The sequence below is a fragment of the Dreissena polymorpha genome, chromosome 9 (genome assembly GCF_020536995.1).
Source record: "Dreissena polymorpha isolate Duluth1 chromosome 9, UMN_Dpol_1.0, whole genome shotgun sequence".
Classification (NCBI taxonomy): Eukaryota; Metazoa; Mollusca; class Bivalvia; order Myida; family Dreissenidae; genus Dreissena; species Dreissena polymorpha.
In genome coordinates, this window is record NC_068363.1 from 31,464,496 (window position 1) to 31,480,306 (window position 15,811).

General features: G+C 36.5%; 2 protein-coding genes and 1 long non-coding RNA gene across 3 annotated transcripts in view; 1 reads left to right on the top strand and 2 right to left on the bottom strand.

Moving 5' to 3' along the window:
- LOC127845723 (ryncolin-2-like) overlaps window positions 1-15,811 on the top strand; it is a 265,737-nt gene that overhangs the window by 188,650 nt on the left and 61,276 nt on the right. The gene's annotated exons all lie outside the window — the stretch shown is intronic.
- Window positions 1,587-15,625, bottom strand: LOC127845731 (biogenesis of lysosome-related organelles complex 1 subunit 5-like). Its single transcript, XM_052376839.1, has 5 exons — window positions 15,542-15,625; window positions 13,655-13,737; window positions 12,836-12,965; window positions 5,187-5,242; window positions 1,587-2,468 (listed from the first exon to the last, which is right to left on the bottom strand). The coding sequence occupies exons 1-5, from the start codon at window positions 15,561-15,563 to the stop codon at window positions 2,292-2,294; spliced, it is 468 nt and encodes a 155-aa protein (XP_052232799.1). The 5' UTR covers window positions 15,564-15,625; the 3' UTR covers window positions 1,587-2,291.
- LOC127845733 (uncharacterized) lies at window positions 6,201-12,811 on the bottom strand. The gene is made up of 3 exons (XR_008033348.1): window positions 11,523-12,811; window positions 6,983-8,121; window positions 6,201-6,845 (listed from the first exon to the last, which is right to left on the bottom strand). It is a non-coding gene; the product is annotated as an uncharacterized LOC127845733 (long non-coding RNA).

Consider the following 15,811-nt stretch of genomic DNA (forward strand, 5'->3'; position numbering starts at 1 on the left):
TTTTTAAATCTTTGTCTACTAAGGCTTTAATTACTACTTCCTATTGCTCTCTTGGTAGATCAATAAGTACAATCATTAAGTAAAAACAAAGATCACGGTATAATTTAATATTGCACATAGTGACGCAAAATCACAAAAACTTAATGCTTTCATACTTGAGAAATCTATAGCAGCTGGACCTAACTTACAAATACAATAACACAGCATAGAACATTAACCCTTTGCATGCTGGGTAATTTGTCTTCAGCTAAAATGTCGTCTGCTGAATTTCTAAAATTAGCATTTTCTTCGATTTTTTTCAAAGAATACTATCAGAATAGCAAACAGTTTGGATCCAGATGAGACGCCATGTTCTGTGGCGTCTCATCTGGATCCAAACTGTTTGCAAAGGCCTTTAAAAATGCGGTTCCCGCACTGAAAGGGTTAACAATGCAGGGGACAAAAATATTTATAAATTGCACTCGTCCTGCAGGACAAGTGCATTAAAATTTTCACTTGTCCTGCAAACACATGCACTTGTCCTTCAAATATGTGTGAAAGAAAGATTGCAAAGGACTGATATGACTAGCAATGTTTCCTATATCACTGCTAAAATGCTGCTTACTTAGTTATTCATGCCAGCTGATCACAGAAGAAATGTTAACTTACTTTATTTATGAGGAACACAAAATAAATAAATGAAGACAAATTTGTTTTTTCCTTTTTCTAATGCTTGCGTGCTTTCCATTTCGGATGGTTGAACATCGCTCGTGCCCCCTTTAAAGAACGCTCGTATGTCAGACATATTTCATATGAAATTCAGACTGGTTTAAAACCGAACTTTGCAGTAAAATAATTCTTTAAAAAAATCAATACTTACAGTGAATGAAGTCAGATGGTTCCCTGTCAACATGGACGCGCAAAGTTTACACCAAAAAGCCAATATTTACTCGGGACACAGTCTCGCATAACAACGCTGTATGAAATTTTCAATTACGATTTCTGGTTCATTATCGTTCTACTTTCGGAATAGATATGCTTTAAGAAATGATTTTATTTAATGAAAAAGTGTCTTACTGGTCAGAAAATATATTTTAACATCAGTTTTTTTTCACTCGTCCTGTAGCTTTAGGGAAATTCACTCGTCCTTTCAAGATTTCACTCGTCAATACGAGCGGACGAGTGGAATTTTTGTCCCCTGCAATGTTGCCTCATTCAAAATTAAGGACCAAAATGTATGGCATTAGAGAGTGGTCATCAAATAACCACACATAAACAAATAGCCCTGCTGTATTGGCACATGTAACTATTCCTGTATGTTTGTATGTTAAATTAAGACCAAACTTTGTTAAATTGAGCCATCTTCTAGGAAAACTGCATGTTCTTAGAAGAGATGTCTCAAATTAGCCTGAGGAGTCCACACAGGCCAATAAGTGACCACACTAAATGCTTAATCTGGATTTTGGTTTAGAAGAGACTTCATCCAAAATGAAGAAATTTCATAAAAATGCAAAGTGTTGTCCCAAGCTAATCTGGGATGACACTCAATGCACATGCATTAAGCCCATTTTTCTCAGAACAAGGCTACTATATAAATAAGACATTAGTCTCATCTGATGTTTACAAATAAACACTACATGTACATGTACAACGTGTCCTATGAAAGATAAGTCATTGTTCAACTTTGCAGGTGTGGGAAACTTACCGAGTTAAAAGTTCTAGTAAAATCTGCACAACTGCAATGTACATGAAGCTCATCAGATAATGATTTATAACAGGATTGTACAGTGTAACTTGCAAAAGTGCATTATTTTGTAATGAAATGTTAAAACCTTTTAAAACTTGTACAAGTGTTATAAACAAAATGTTCAGATCCACATTGAATAAATTAAATCCTCGCCCTGAAAAAACTGGGCACAGGCTAATCAGGGATGACACTTAACGCTTTAATTGCACGTTTTGTTAAATGGAAGAAAATCCAGTTTTAATGGAAAGTGTCGTCCCTGATTAGCCTGTGGGTCTGCACAGGCTAATCTGGGACATTTTACGCACATGCAATAAGCCCTGTTTTCACATGAGTTAAAGTCATTTGGTGCTTAAAATTGTATCAATGTATTTAAGCAGTTAAAAACAATGCAAACATGGGAATATACCTAACAAGTTTTATGGTAGGTCACCCAAAACACTTAATCATCCACAAATAAATTGAACAATTGTTATGCACACCTTGTAAAACTGATCTGGAATGATTAAGTCACTATAGAGGACTGAAATAAGACGCATTTTTCATAACGACAAATAAGAGTTCACATTTATGATGATAGATACTCTAATTCAAGCTTCTTTTCCATCTCTGCGTATTCGCCTGTCAGTTTTTTCATCCCTTCATCCATTTCTTTGTCCACCAGTGCACTTTTCTCAAATTGCTGCTGCATGAACGTGTCCCAGGCCTCTCGGCGACGCCCCCTTTCTAGTTCCAGCACTCCGACCTGAGAAAACAAGAATACCTGTGAAACTGATCTAGCGTGGCTTTGGAAATACAGGGCTTAATACCTGTGCATAGAGTGTTGTCCCACATTAGCTCTTTCAGTGCTGGAACCGAATTTTGAAGGCCTTTGCAAACAGTTTGGATCCAGATGAGACGCCACAAAACATGGCGTCTCATCAGGATCCAAACTGTTTGCTATTCTGATAGTATTCTTTGAAACAAAATCGAAGAAAATGCTTATTTTAGAAATTCAGCAGACGACATTTTAGCAGACGACACATTTCCCAGCATGCAAAGGGTTAATGCACAGTGCAGTTCATCACATACTATTCAGTGACAACACTTTCCGCTCTTATGAATGTTTGTGTGTTAAGGAAGTCTCAATGAAAATCAGGTTGTTGTCATCCCTGATTAGCCTATGCGGACGTCCTAGGCTAATCTGGGACTACACAATGCACAAATGCATTAAGTACCTGTGTCCCACAGAGTGACTCGATTGATGCATCCCCCCATAATGCACCTTCATAGCTTGTAAGCTTGGGGAAAAAAATTGTGCAATTACTCTATGAAAGATCAATGGACCCAAACAATCTTGCATGGTTGACCAACACATAAAAACATGAAAATGTGGCTCTATAACTCTATAAAATATCAACTGACAGAAAATACCTGACAAGTAAGACCCTTTTGAAGGAAATTTCATTCAAATTGGATTATAAATTCCAGAGATATTGCACAGACATAAAAATGTTCTGTATCTAACGCAAGATAATTAACTCTAGGAAAAATAACTCTACCACAATGACCTGACAATCTCCAAAAGTGCCCCTATAGGACTCCATATATGGATGGTGCATATAAAATGTAATCAAAGTCAGATAGTAAGTGTCTGAGGTAATAACTGAAAATGTAGTCCCGATGCTAAACAAACATGGAGTATGACTGTTCACATTTTCTGATTAAAATGCGCGCCTTTTTTGGGACGCATAATAAATATGAATGTTTACACATACTGTTAAATACTTTAGCAATCGGGCTTTTCCACAGAGGCTGTAAACACAGTGGTACCCCGATGTCTGAATTTCCAAATCAAGGGGTATCCCTGTTCCTGAATTTCCAAATCAAGGGTAAACCTGTTCCTGAATTTCCAAATCAAGAGTAACTTGTGCCTGAATTTCGAAATCAAGGGTACCACTGTGCCTGAATTACCAAGTCAAGGGTATCCCTGTGTCTGAATTTCTGAATCAAAGGATTCCATGTGCCTCAACTTTCAAATCAAGTGTACACCAGTGTCTGAATTTTGAAATCAAGGGTACACCTGTGTCTGAGTTTCAAAATCAAGGACACCCCTGTGTCTGAATTTCAAAATCATGAGTACCCCTGTGTCTAAATTTCAAAATCAAGAGTACCACTGTGTCTCAATTTCAAAATCAAGAGTACCCCTGTGTCTGAATTTCAAAATCAATGGTACCCCTTTGTCGTAATTTCAAAATCAAGAGTACCCCTGTGTCTCAATTTCAAAATCAAGAGTCTCCCTGTGTCTGAATTTCAAAATCAAGAGTACCCTTATGTCTCAATTTCAAAATCAAGAGTACCACTGTGTCTGAATTTAAAATCAAGGGTACCCCTGTGTCTAAATTTCAAAATCAAGGGTACCCCAGTGTCTCAATTTTCAACTCCGGAACAGCACCCCTGTACCTAAATTCAAATTTTATCTGAGTGTGCTTCTACAACTATAACTTACATTATAGGACACATCAAATAAAGAGAAAAATAAAACATATTGCCAAATGCTGCATATAAATTTTATGTAGAAAAAGGGAATATTTTTAATATCCCATACACCATCAGTTACTAACGTTGTTAGGATTATATCTAAACAAGAGCTGTCAGAGGAAAGCGGTTGACTATTTGAGTGCTGGACAGTATAACGAAAGCCATTGTTCATATTTAATAATTTATTAGACGATTTTTCAAAAATAAAAAAAGGAAAAAACAATTTATTTTTTTTTTTTTGGGGGGGGGGGGGTAGGGGGTTTTAGAGGGGGGGGGGTATAATGTGGGGTGTGGTCATTTATTAGACAATCTTTCAAAAATAAATAAAGGAGAAAAAAAAAATTGGGGAGGGGGTATTCTAAGTATAAAAGGGGCACTAATTATGTCATAATGATTGATACAGTTGTCTGCTCTTGTTTGTAGGTTGGGGTCAGGATGGTAAACAAGTATGCAAATTATGAAAGCAATATGTCAAGGGACATTGGAAATATTTGGGGTAGTACGCAAACGTTAACATAGATTTATCAATAATATGCATTCTCCAAGTATAAAAGGGGCAATAATTCTGTCAAAATGCTTGACACAGTTGTCTGCTCTTGTTTATAGGTTGGGGTCAGGATGGTAAACAAGTATGCAAATATGAAAGCAATATGTCAAGGGACATTGGAAATATTTTGGGTAGTACGCAAACTTTAACATTTGCACGCTAACGCCAACGCTAACGCCGGGATGAGTAGGATAGCTCCACTATATATATCTCATATGTAATAATCGAGCTAAAAAACGACTCGATTACTCGGGGTGTATAGAAAATACACCATGGGCATGTGACCACTCTAAGCCATCAGATTAGGTCATTTTTGTAGGAGGTGAGATACACATGTAGTGCATTTTAAAAACCATATTAAGATGGCAATAATAATTGTTTGAAATAAAAACTTACATCTACGTTGTTTTCTTTTTCCTCTATTTTCTTGCATACTTCTGTTGCCACTGAAACTGTAACATAAACTGTTTATATCATATATGTATTATATAATGAAATTCCACATAATATAAAATAATATTAATTAAAAATAATAAGTATTAGAAGGAATTTAATGAGAACATTTGTTCTTTGCTAAAAAGTGTTTACATATTGGAATAATGTTATTAAATAGTTTTTCATCTTTTAACAAAAATGTCATAAAATGTATATACAAACAAAATTGCAATAATTTGAAAATTGTAAAATGCTTAAAATATCATGAAAAAGTGAAGTAAAATTGTTTCCCTTTGCTGGGATTCAAACTCACGTCCTTAAAATCTCATAAACCTTGAAAATCAATGAAAAATGTGTACAATTTAATATTTCAAATAGAAAAGTTAACACATAGAAAATCAATGTTCCTTATGGCAATAGCCAATATTTAAACACTAGATGTGGTCTGGTAACAAAGATTTAACAAGATACAAAATTCTCTCTTTTATTTTTTGTGGGAAAATATTTTCAGCACATGTTCAAGTACAAAGTAAGTTTTTGTTTGTCGTATGAATATATGTCATTGCGGGGAAATAAAATCTGAATATATTGTGCCACAAAACAATAAATACATCATTTTGTATCCTGTTAAATCTATGTTACCATACCTCATCTAGCAGGACATTTTTGCTATTGCTGAAAGGAACACTGATTTTGTATGGATAAACTTTATTTTTATGAAATATTTTGCGGAATTTTGGTTGATTTTGAGTAATTATGTTACTTTAAAAGCAAAATACATGTAGTACTATCTACCACTTGGCCTTTCAGCTTTTAGACCTTAACAGCACATTTAAAACCATATGTGAGAAAAGAAAAAGTTTTCCAAATAATTATTGAAAAGCCTTACAAATACTTTACAATGTAACATCTTTCTATTAATAATCACCAAAAAAAGCCATTTGTATTTTTTAATAGTCTTTGTTTTCTCTTTAGTTTGCTTAGCTTGTCTGAATATGTTTTTAGTGTATAACATAATTAGGTTCTGGAGTCTATGAAAATGGTCAAGTCCATTTAAACTAAATATACTTAATATTATCTATTAGAAGACCAATAAATAGTGTTAAAAAACCAATCCTTGGAAATGCGCAAGAAGAATAGCTTTGGTTTTATTTTACTTTTGTTCTTTTAAACCATTCAGCCTATGATTGTTATGAAACCCTCACTTAAATACAATAACAACTGAAACTGTCATGCAACTCAGAATCTTTATAAAATATTTCTCATTGCTTTACAGGGACTTGTTAAAAGATTTTCATTTTTTTGAAAAATGTCAGTCAGTATTTATATTATTTTGAAAAGTCTTACTACAAATAATAGTAAACAAGGGCTGTTTGTAAAACATGCATGCCCCCCGTATGGGCTGTCCGTTGTAGTGGCAGCCATTGTGTGAATACGATTTTTGTCACTGTGACCTTGACCTTTGACCTAGTGACCTGAAAATCAATAGGGGTCATCTGCGGGTCACGATCAATGTACCTATGAAGTGTCATGATCCTAGGTAAAAGCGTTCTTGAGTTATCATCCTAAAATCATTTTACTATTTCGGGTCACCGTGACCTTGACCTTTGACCTTGTGACCTCAAAATCAATAGGGGTCATCTGCAAGTCATGATCAATCTAACTATGAAGTTTCATGATCCTAGGCGTATGCGTTCTTGAGTTATCATCCGAAAACCATTTTACTATTTCGGGTCACCGTGACCTTGACTAGTGACCTCAAAATCAATAGGGGTCATCTGCGAGTCATGATCAATCTACCCATGAAGTTTCATGATCCTAGGCGTATGCGTTCTTGAGTTATCATACGGAAACCATTTTACTATTTCGGGTCACCGTGACCTTGACCTTTGACCTAGTGACCTAAAAATCAATAGGGGTCATCTGCAAGTCATGATCAATCTACCCATGAAGTTTCATGATCCTAGGCTTATGCTTTCTTGAGTTATCATTCAAAAACCATTTTACTATTTCTGGTCACCGTGACCTTGACCTTTGACCTAGTGACCTCAAAATCAATAGGAGTCATCAGCGAGTCATGATCAATGTACCTATGAAGTTTCATGATCCTAGGCCCAAGCGTTCTTGAGTTATCGTCTGACAACCACCTGGTGGACGGACCGACAGACCGACATGAGCAAAGCAATATACCCCCTCTTCTTCGAAGGGGGCATACAAAGAATCAAAACAAGGGCTGTTTGTAAAACAAGCATGCCCCCCATATGGGCTCTACGTTGTAGTGACAGCCATTGTGCGAATATGTTTTTTGTCACTGTGACCTTGACCTTTGACCTAGTGACCTGAAAATCAATAGGGGTCATCTGCGAGTCCTGATCAATCTACCAATCAAGTTTCATGATCCTAGGCATAAGCGTTCTTCAGTTATCATCCAGAAACCATTTTACTATTTTGGGTCACAGTGACCTTGACCTTTGACCTAGTGACCTGAAATCAATAGGGGTCATCTGCGAGTCATGATCAATGTACCTATGAAGTTTCATGATCCTAGGCATAAGGGTTCTTGAGTTATCATCCTAAAATCATTTTACTATTTCGGGTCACCGTGACCTTGACCTTTGACCTTGTGACCTCAAAATCAATAGGGGTCATCTGCGAGTCATGATCAATCTACCCATGAAGTTTCATGATCCTAGGCGTATGCGTTCTTGAGTTATCATACGGAAACCATTTTACTATTTCGGGTCACCGTGACCTTGACCTTTGACCTAGTGACCAAAAAATCAATAGGGGTCATCTGCAGTCATGATCAATCTACCCATGAAGTTTCATGATCCTAGGCGTATGCGTTCTTGAGTTATCATTCAAAAACCATTTTACTATTTCTGGTCACTGTGACCTTGACCTTTGACCTAGTGACCTCAAAATCAATAGGGGTCATCAGCGAGTTATGATCAATGTACCTATGAAGTTTCATGATCCTAGGCCCAAGCATTCTTGAGTTATCGTCTGACAACCACCTGGTGGACGGACCAACAGACCGACATGAGCAAAGCAATATACCCCCTCTTCTTCGAAGGGCGCATAAAAAGAATCAAAACAAGGGCTGTTTGTAAAACATGCATGCCCCCCATATAGGCTCTACGTTGTAGTGACAGCCATTGTGCGAATATGTTTTTTGTCACTGTGACCTTGACCTTTGACCTAGTGACCTGAAAATCAATAGGGGTCATCTGCGAGTCCTGATCAATCTACCTATCAAGTTTCATGATCCTAGGCATAAGCGTTCTTCAGTTATCATCCGGAAACCATTTTACTATTTCGGGTCACAGTGACCTTGACCTTTGACCTAGTGACCTGAAATCAATAGGGGTCATCTGCGAGTCATGATCAATGTACCTATGAAGTTTCATGATCCTAGGCATAAGGGTTCTTTAGTTATCATCCTGAAACCATTTTACTATTTCGGGTCACCGTTACCTTGACCTTTGACCTAGTGACCTCAAAATCCATAGGGGTCATCTGCGAGTCATGATCAATGTACCTATGAAGTTTCATGATCCTAGGCATAAGCGTTCTTGAGTTATCATCTGAAAACCATTTTACTATTTCGGGTCACCATAACCTTTGACCTAGTGACCTGAAAAACAATAGGGTCATCTGCGAGTCATGATCAATGTACCTATGAAGTTTCATGATCGTAGCCATAAGCATTCTTGAGTTATCATCCGGAAACCATTTTACTATTTCGGCTCACTTTGACCTTGACCTTTGATATAGTGACCTGAAAATCAATATGGGTCAACTGCGAGTCATGATCAATCTACCTATCAAGTTTCATGATCCTAGGCATAAGCGTTATTGAGTCATCATCCGGAAACCATTTTACCATTTTGGGTCACCGTGACCTTGACCTTTGACCAAGTGACCTGAAAATCAATAAGGGTCATCTGCGAGTCATTATCAATCTACCTATCAAGTTTCATGATTCTAGGCATAAGCGTTCTTGAGTTATCACCCGGAAACCATTTTACTATTTCGGGTCACCGTGACCTTGACCTTTGACCTAGTGACCTGAAAATCAATAGGGGTCATCTGCGAGTCCTGATCAATCTACCTATCGAGTTTCATGATCCTAGACATAAGCGTTCTTGAGTTATCATCCGGAAACCATTTTACTATTTCGGGTCACCGTGACCTTGACCTTTGACCTAGTGACCTCAAAATCAATTGGGGTCATCTGCGAGTCATGATCAATGTTCCTATGAAGTTTCATGATCCTAGGCCCAAGCGTTCTTCAGTTATCATCCGGAAACCACCTGGTGGAGGGACAGACCGACCGACATGAGCAAAGCAATATACCCCCTCTTCTTTGAAGGGGGGCATAAAAAAGAAAAGTTCTATAACACAGTATTTTTTTTACAATTATAACTTTATATTGATTAAAATATCACTACTGGTATATTACATTACTTGAAAATAGTAAATATTTTTAGTATATTCCGTATTAAAATTTTGCGATGTGAAATCGAAAGAACATCGCCAAAAAAGGTGACATAACGATATACACACTTTAAATAACGCAAGTAGATTGATCATTTTATATATAACATATATACAATTCACTTCCCATGCACAATTTGCATTCCTGGGTTTACCACGTGACAATGATGATCAATCTACTTGCGTTATTTATAGTTAGCTGGTAGTTACCTGGATCACATACCTAGTAAACTTTTATTAGCAAATATACTGAAAATATGAAAACTTAACAACTTTTTCAAGTAATGTAATATACAATTCGTGATATTTTTATCAATATAATCTAATAATTGTAAAAAAAATACGTTATTTTAGAACTTTTCTTTTTTTTGTCAATCTGATTGACGTTCCCTTTAAGGCATGTAGAGTTGCAGTCATATTGGCAATTTTGCAACCGTAGCTAATGTCAACAAATACTGCGCAATAGATGACGCACATTGAATTGTCCAGGTCAGCAAAACACAAAGTGGAAAAGGCAGTTCCAACTAATATTCCTTCATTAAATATTTACAGGTACAATTACGATGGAAAATAACTGAACACACTCATTTGCATATATATAGTATTTTACAGGGCATTTAAATACATTTTCAAGTTAAACAATACAAATGCCATTGATCACAAACTTCAAAACATAAATAATTTAAACTAGAAATTGTATAACCATATTCAATTTGTAGTTTGAAACAACACAGATCATAAATCAAAATTGACTGGAACACAAAAGCACTCGTTGATGTGAATAATTAAGGCATATTCAATCCAGACACTGACAGCACAGATGAAACATTCACATGAAATACCAAACCATCTATTATAGTTAACTACGCATAACAAATATTTAACAATAGAAATAGAAGATTTTCATAAACAGGATTAAATACAAAATGATGTTAGGATTTCAATTCCCACTTGGTTGTATTTAAATCAAAGTGGCAAATAACTTGACAAATGACTGTAGACACTTGTATCCTAGACCTGTTATCCTTATACACAGTATTCCAGGTAATTCATAGTTTTGTAAAGTAAATTCACACTTACCGCTCGACTAAACAAACCTATAAACATCACATGAGTTTTAACCTTAATTACATCTGTTAGGTACAATTTATATTTAAAATATGGGCTGTACGTTGTAGTGGCAGCCATTGTGTGAATACGATTTTTGTCACTGTGACCTTGACCTTTGACCTAGTGACCTGAAAATCAATAGGGGTCACCTGCGAGTCACGATCATTGTACCTATGTAGTGTCATGATCCTAGGCAAAAGCGTTCTTGAGTTATCATCCGAAAATCATTTTACTATTTCGGGTCACTGTGACCTTGACCTTTGACCTTGTGACCTCAAAATCAATAGGGGTCATCTGCAAGTCATGATCAATCTACCTATGAAATTTCATGATCCTAGGCGTATGCGTTCTTGAGTTATCATCCGGAAACCATTTTACTATTTCGGGTCACCGTGACCTTGACCTTTGACCTAGTGACCGCAAAATCAATAGGGGTCATCTTTGAATCATGATCAATCTACCCATGAAGTTTCATGATCCTAGGCGTATGCATTCTTGAGTTATCATCCGGAAACCATTTTACTATTTCAGGTCACCGTGACCTTGACCTTTGACCTAGTGACCTCAAAATCAATAGGGGTCATCTGCGAGTCATGATCAATCTACCCATGAAGTTTCATGATCCTAGGCATATGCGTTCTTGAGTTATCATTCAAAAACCATTTTACTATTTCTGGTCACCGTGACCTTGACCTTTGACCTAGTGACCTCAAAATCAATAGGGGTCATTTGCGAGTCATGATCAATGTACCTATAAAGTTTCATGATCCTAGGCCCAAGCGTTCTTGAGTTATCGTCTGACAACCACCTGGTGGACGGACCGACAGACCGACCGACCGACAGACCGACATGAGCAAAGCAATATACCCCCTCTTCTTCGAAGGGGGGCATAAAATTATTGCTGTCAACAGGATTTGAACTCCAGACCTCTCGAAGCAAAAGCTAGTGTGATACAATCATGAAACACATACTTTAAAATGTATCTGCAAATTATTATGGATACGTTTTATCAATTTTATTGAGGAAAAGCGTTACAAACGCTTTATTATTTGAACAAATTATAAATTAATGAACCAGTATTTTTAATTTTTTCTTAGTCAGGAGTGTTATTTCTCTGTTTTCAAACTTACTTTATTCATTGTTTTTGAATATATTACCATGTAAGACTGCTATTTTACCAAACAGAGTCAAGCCTTGTTCTGGGAAAACTGGGCTTAATGCATGTGTGTTACGTGTTGTCCCAGATTATAGGTCTGTCTTCATAAGCTAATCAGGGACAACACTTTCTGCCTAAATTGGATTTTCATTTAGAAGACACCTTCTTTTCAACAAAACACTACATAAAAGAGGAAAGTATTGTCCCTGATTAGCCTGTACAGACTTGCTTATCTGTATGAACTAATGCAGCAAGCCCAGACTTGCTTATCTGGATAGACTAATGCAGCAAGCCCAGACTTGCTTATCTGGATGGACTAATGCAGCAAGCCTAGACTTGCTTATCTGTATGGACTAATGCAGCAAGCCCAGACTTGCTTATCTGGATGGACTAATGCAGCAAGCCCAGACTTGCTTATCTGTATGGACTAATGCAGCAAGCCCAGACTTGCTTATCTGGATGGACTAATGCAGCAAGCCTAGACTTGCTTATCTGTATGGACTAATGCAGCAAGCCCAGACTTGCTTATCTGGATGGACTAATGCAGCAAGCCCAGGCTGGCTTATCTGGATAGACTAATGCAGCAAGCCCAGACTTGCTTATCTGGATGGACTAATGCAGCAAGCCCAGGCTTGCTTATCTGGATAGACTAATGCAGCAAGCCCAGACTTGCTTATCTGGATAGACTAATGCAGCAAGCCCAGACTTGCTTATCTGTATGGACTTATGCAGCAAGCCCAGACTTGCTTATCTGTATGGACTAATGCAGCAAGCCCAGACTTGCTTATCTGGATGGACTAATGCAGCAAGCCCAGACACCCCACAATGAGGGTAAGATAAGTACTTTTGGCCTGAATATTGGCTAGAAATGTGTCCAGGGCTGTAGCAGTCTCCACCAAGTATTTGTCCTTCACATCGGCTACACATGACTGTATCTTTTTCAAGCATTCTGTCTCATGGTTTCCTCTCTTCTCCTGTAAAATTGATATTTCAAAATGCGTTATTATCATATTTATGCAAACAAAAGCAACATCCAAAAAGGTTAAAACAGGTCCCTCCTTTGAACATCGACAGACTGAACTTGATGACTAATGTAACTAAACAAAATCTTCTCAAATACATTGTTATGTTGGTAACTGCAATAATGTTTGTAACAATAATTCAAATTAAAATGTGTTACACTCACATAATTAACTTCATAAACAAACATCTGAACCCATAGAAATATGAATTTCTTTACAATAAAAAAAAACAAAACAATTAGCATTAAAATTGTTATTGAGATGACTTGCCCTAAAACAAAACAAAAGTGAGCCGAGACAGCTATGCTAAAAAACCTACATGTGTAACATTCTGTATAACTTGTTCTTAGTGTAGTTTTATGTTGTTGTTCAGGGGTTTTCCTCGCTTCATTGGGAAGAGGCCCTAGCCTATGGATTTTTTATGAAATTGCCCATTTTGGGAAGAATTCTTGCTAAAATTGCTGCTTTGGGAAATGAAAAAGCTGGTGTAAGTTAGGATTTTAGGGAAAACTGCATGATTTTAAAGAAATTTTCAATTGGGAAGGGGCCTTTAATAGGTCCCTGTTATATAAGGCTGAAAACCCCTGTTGTTTTTTCAGTTAATATAACATTAAACTACAAGGTTGAAATAATTAAAGTACCTCAAATTCCTTGATGAATGCTTTTAGATGGCCCTGAAGTATGGGTCTGTGGTCAAACAGGCGAGCATGGACCTCCAAAATATCTGCGTTAAACACAAGATAATTCATGCATGTGCAGTCTGCACAGGCTATTCAGGGAGACACTTTCCTATTTTATGGCATTTTTTGTAATATAGGAATCACTTTTTAAAGAAAAACCAGTTTAAGTGGAAAGTGTTGTCCCTGATTAGCCTGATAAGTGGACTGCACAGGCTAATCTGGAATGACATTTTACGCACATGCATTTAGCCCATATTTCTCACAACCATTACAAATTGACAGCTTCAAAGTTATTGTTTTTCTTATTGTTCCTGCATTCAACCAAATTGAATATATACTGGTTTATAAGAATGTCACATGATTTTTAAATACTAAAAGATTTTCATCTTATCAATGGATTTGATTTGGCCAATTATAAAGACAGCTATTTACAAGATGTTTAGACAGTACACATTATTCATGGGTCCAATAGTTATATTTTAGTTAAAGCTGAATTTAAAAGAAATGCTACTTGTGCTATTTTTCACCAGTTTTGGCAACTGGGGCCATTTGGAATGTGAAGAATTGGTGGGAACAACTAAAATGTGTATATGACTGGTATCCGCGGATATGAATGAAAAGTGTGGCTATGAACAGACAATGTCTTTTTAAATGTATTTTCCTTTATTTTTGTTATATGAAAATTGTTCTGTGACAAAATTACACGTCGCTCATGTGTAATGTTACGATCGAATGAATTTAAAAGCGTTTTTCATTGGCATTTTAATTTCAGCGACTCCAAATTCATATCCGAGAATATGAACGACCAGTCAGACCACCGCTTTTATTAAAATGCTCTATTTTGAGGCAGTCTTAAAGGGATCTTTTCACGCTTCGGTAAATTGACAAAATTGAAAAAAGTTGTTTCAGATTCGCACATTTTCGTTTTAGTTATGATATTTGTGAGGACACAGTAAAACTGAACATTTACCATGGTCTAATATAGCCATTATATGCATCTTTTGACGATTTTAAAACCTAAAAATTATAAAGCGTTGCAACGCGAAACGATTGAATAATTTGGAGAGTTCTGTTTTTGTCGTTAAATTTTGTGAAACTACGAAGATTGCTTATATAAGGTATAAAATACGTCAAGGATGTGTACACGGCGGAATAGCTCAGTAGGCTAAAGCGTTTTTACTTCAGGGCTCTGGCAGGACTCCAGGGGTCACTGGTTCGAAACCTGCTCCGGGCAATGTTTTTTTCCTTTTTTTAATTTTATTCTTGATTCTTTACTGGAGCTTTTACGATCCAATGTTTACATTTATCGATATAAGGCATTTAATGAATAAGTTAAAAAATGCCGAAATCTGTGAAAAGGCCCCTTTAACATATTTATCACATTTTGTGAAATTTTAATTCAATAGTGATTTGTTCATAACAAAAGTGCAACGCATAAATATTTCCTATATTCGTTCATATTCGCACTTTTCGTTCATATCCGCGGATATGAGTCATATACGCATTTTAGACGGACCGATATCCATTTGAATACAACTGCACAATTTTTGTCACGTTTAGTAAGATCATATCATATGCTAGAACTACCCACAGCAAATGCTTTCTTTCAGAAAGTTTATTAACGACTCATGATACTCTACTGAACAGCCACATATGCTTCTCATATTTATTTGACGAAAGTGAGATTAAATCATATTAATAATTGGTCGCGGAAACATATTGCAGTTGGTGCATTTCATGAGATGCACGAATACCTTACAACTAAAATTAACCAAACAAACAAAGTGAACAAGCACTTTTCATAAATAGACCTCACAAGCTATGACACTTAAATTTAATGACACTAGCCTTTAATAATCTGATCATTCATTTTTGTTTGTTTTTCTTCCTGGATATCGCATAAAATCCAAACGAAAGCTCACATGGTTATCGGCGCACAGGCTAAACGCCACTATAATAGTGTTTTTTTTTTAATTTAGATGTGCATTGGTGCCACCTCCTGTTCTTAGCTCAACTACTTCACATCGGCTGCTCCTCTTTGGGTGGAAATGCAAAACTATATAGTGGATCGGCCGTAAACCAATGTTTGTAATTGCTGAAACTTGCATATCGGGGTAT

What these genes read in the sequence shown, in the direction of transcription:
- LOC127845731 (XM_052376839.1), bottom strand. Translation starts at nt 15,563, where the DNA reads ATGAATGATCAGATTATTAAAG. An exon ending in CATTCATCAAGGAATTTGAG is followed by an intron (nt 12,966 to 13,654) that starts GTACTTTAATTA and finishes TCAATTTTACAG; the next exon opens with GAGAAGAGAGGAAACCATGA. An exon ending in AAAAAGAAAACAACGTAGAT is followed by an intron (nt 2,469 to 5,186) that starts GTAAGTTTTTAT and finishes TTGTTTTCTCAG; the next exon opens with GTCGGAGTGCTGGAACTAGA.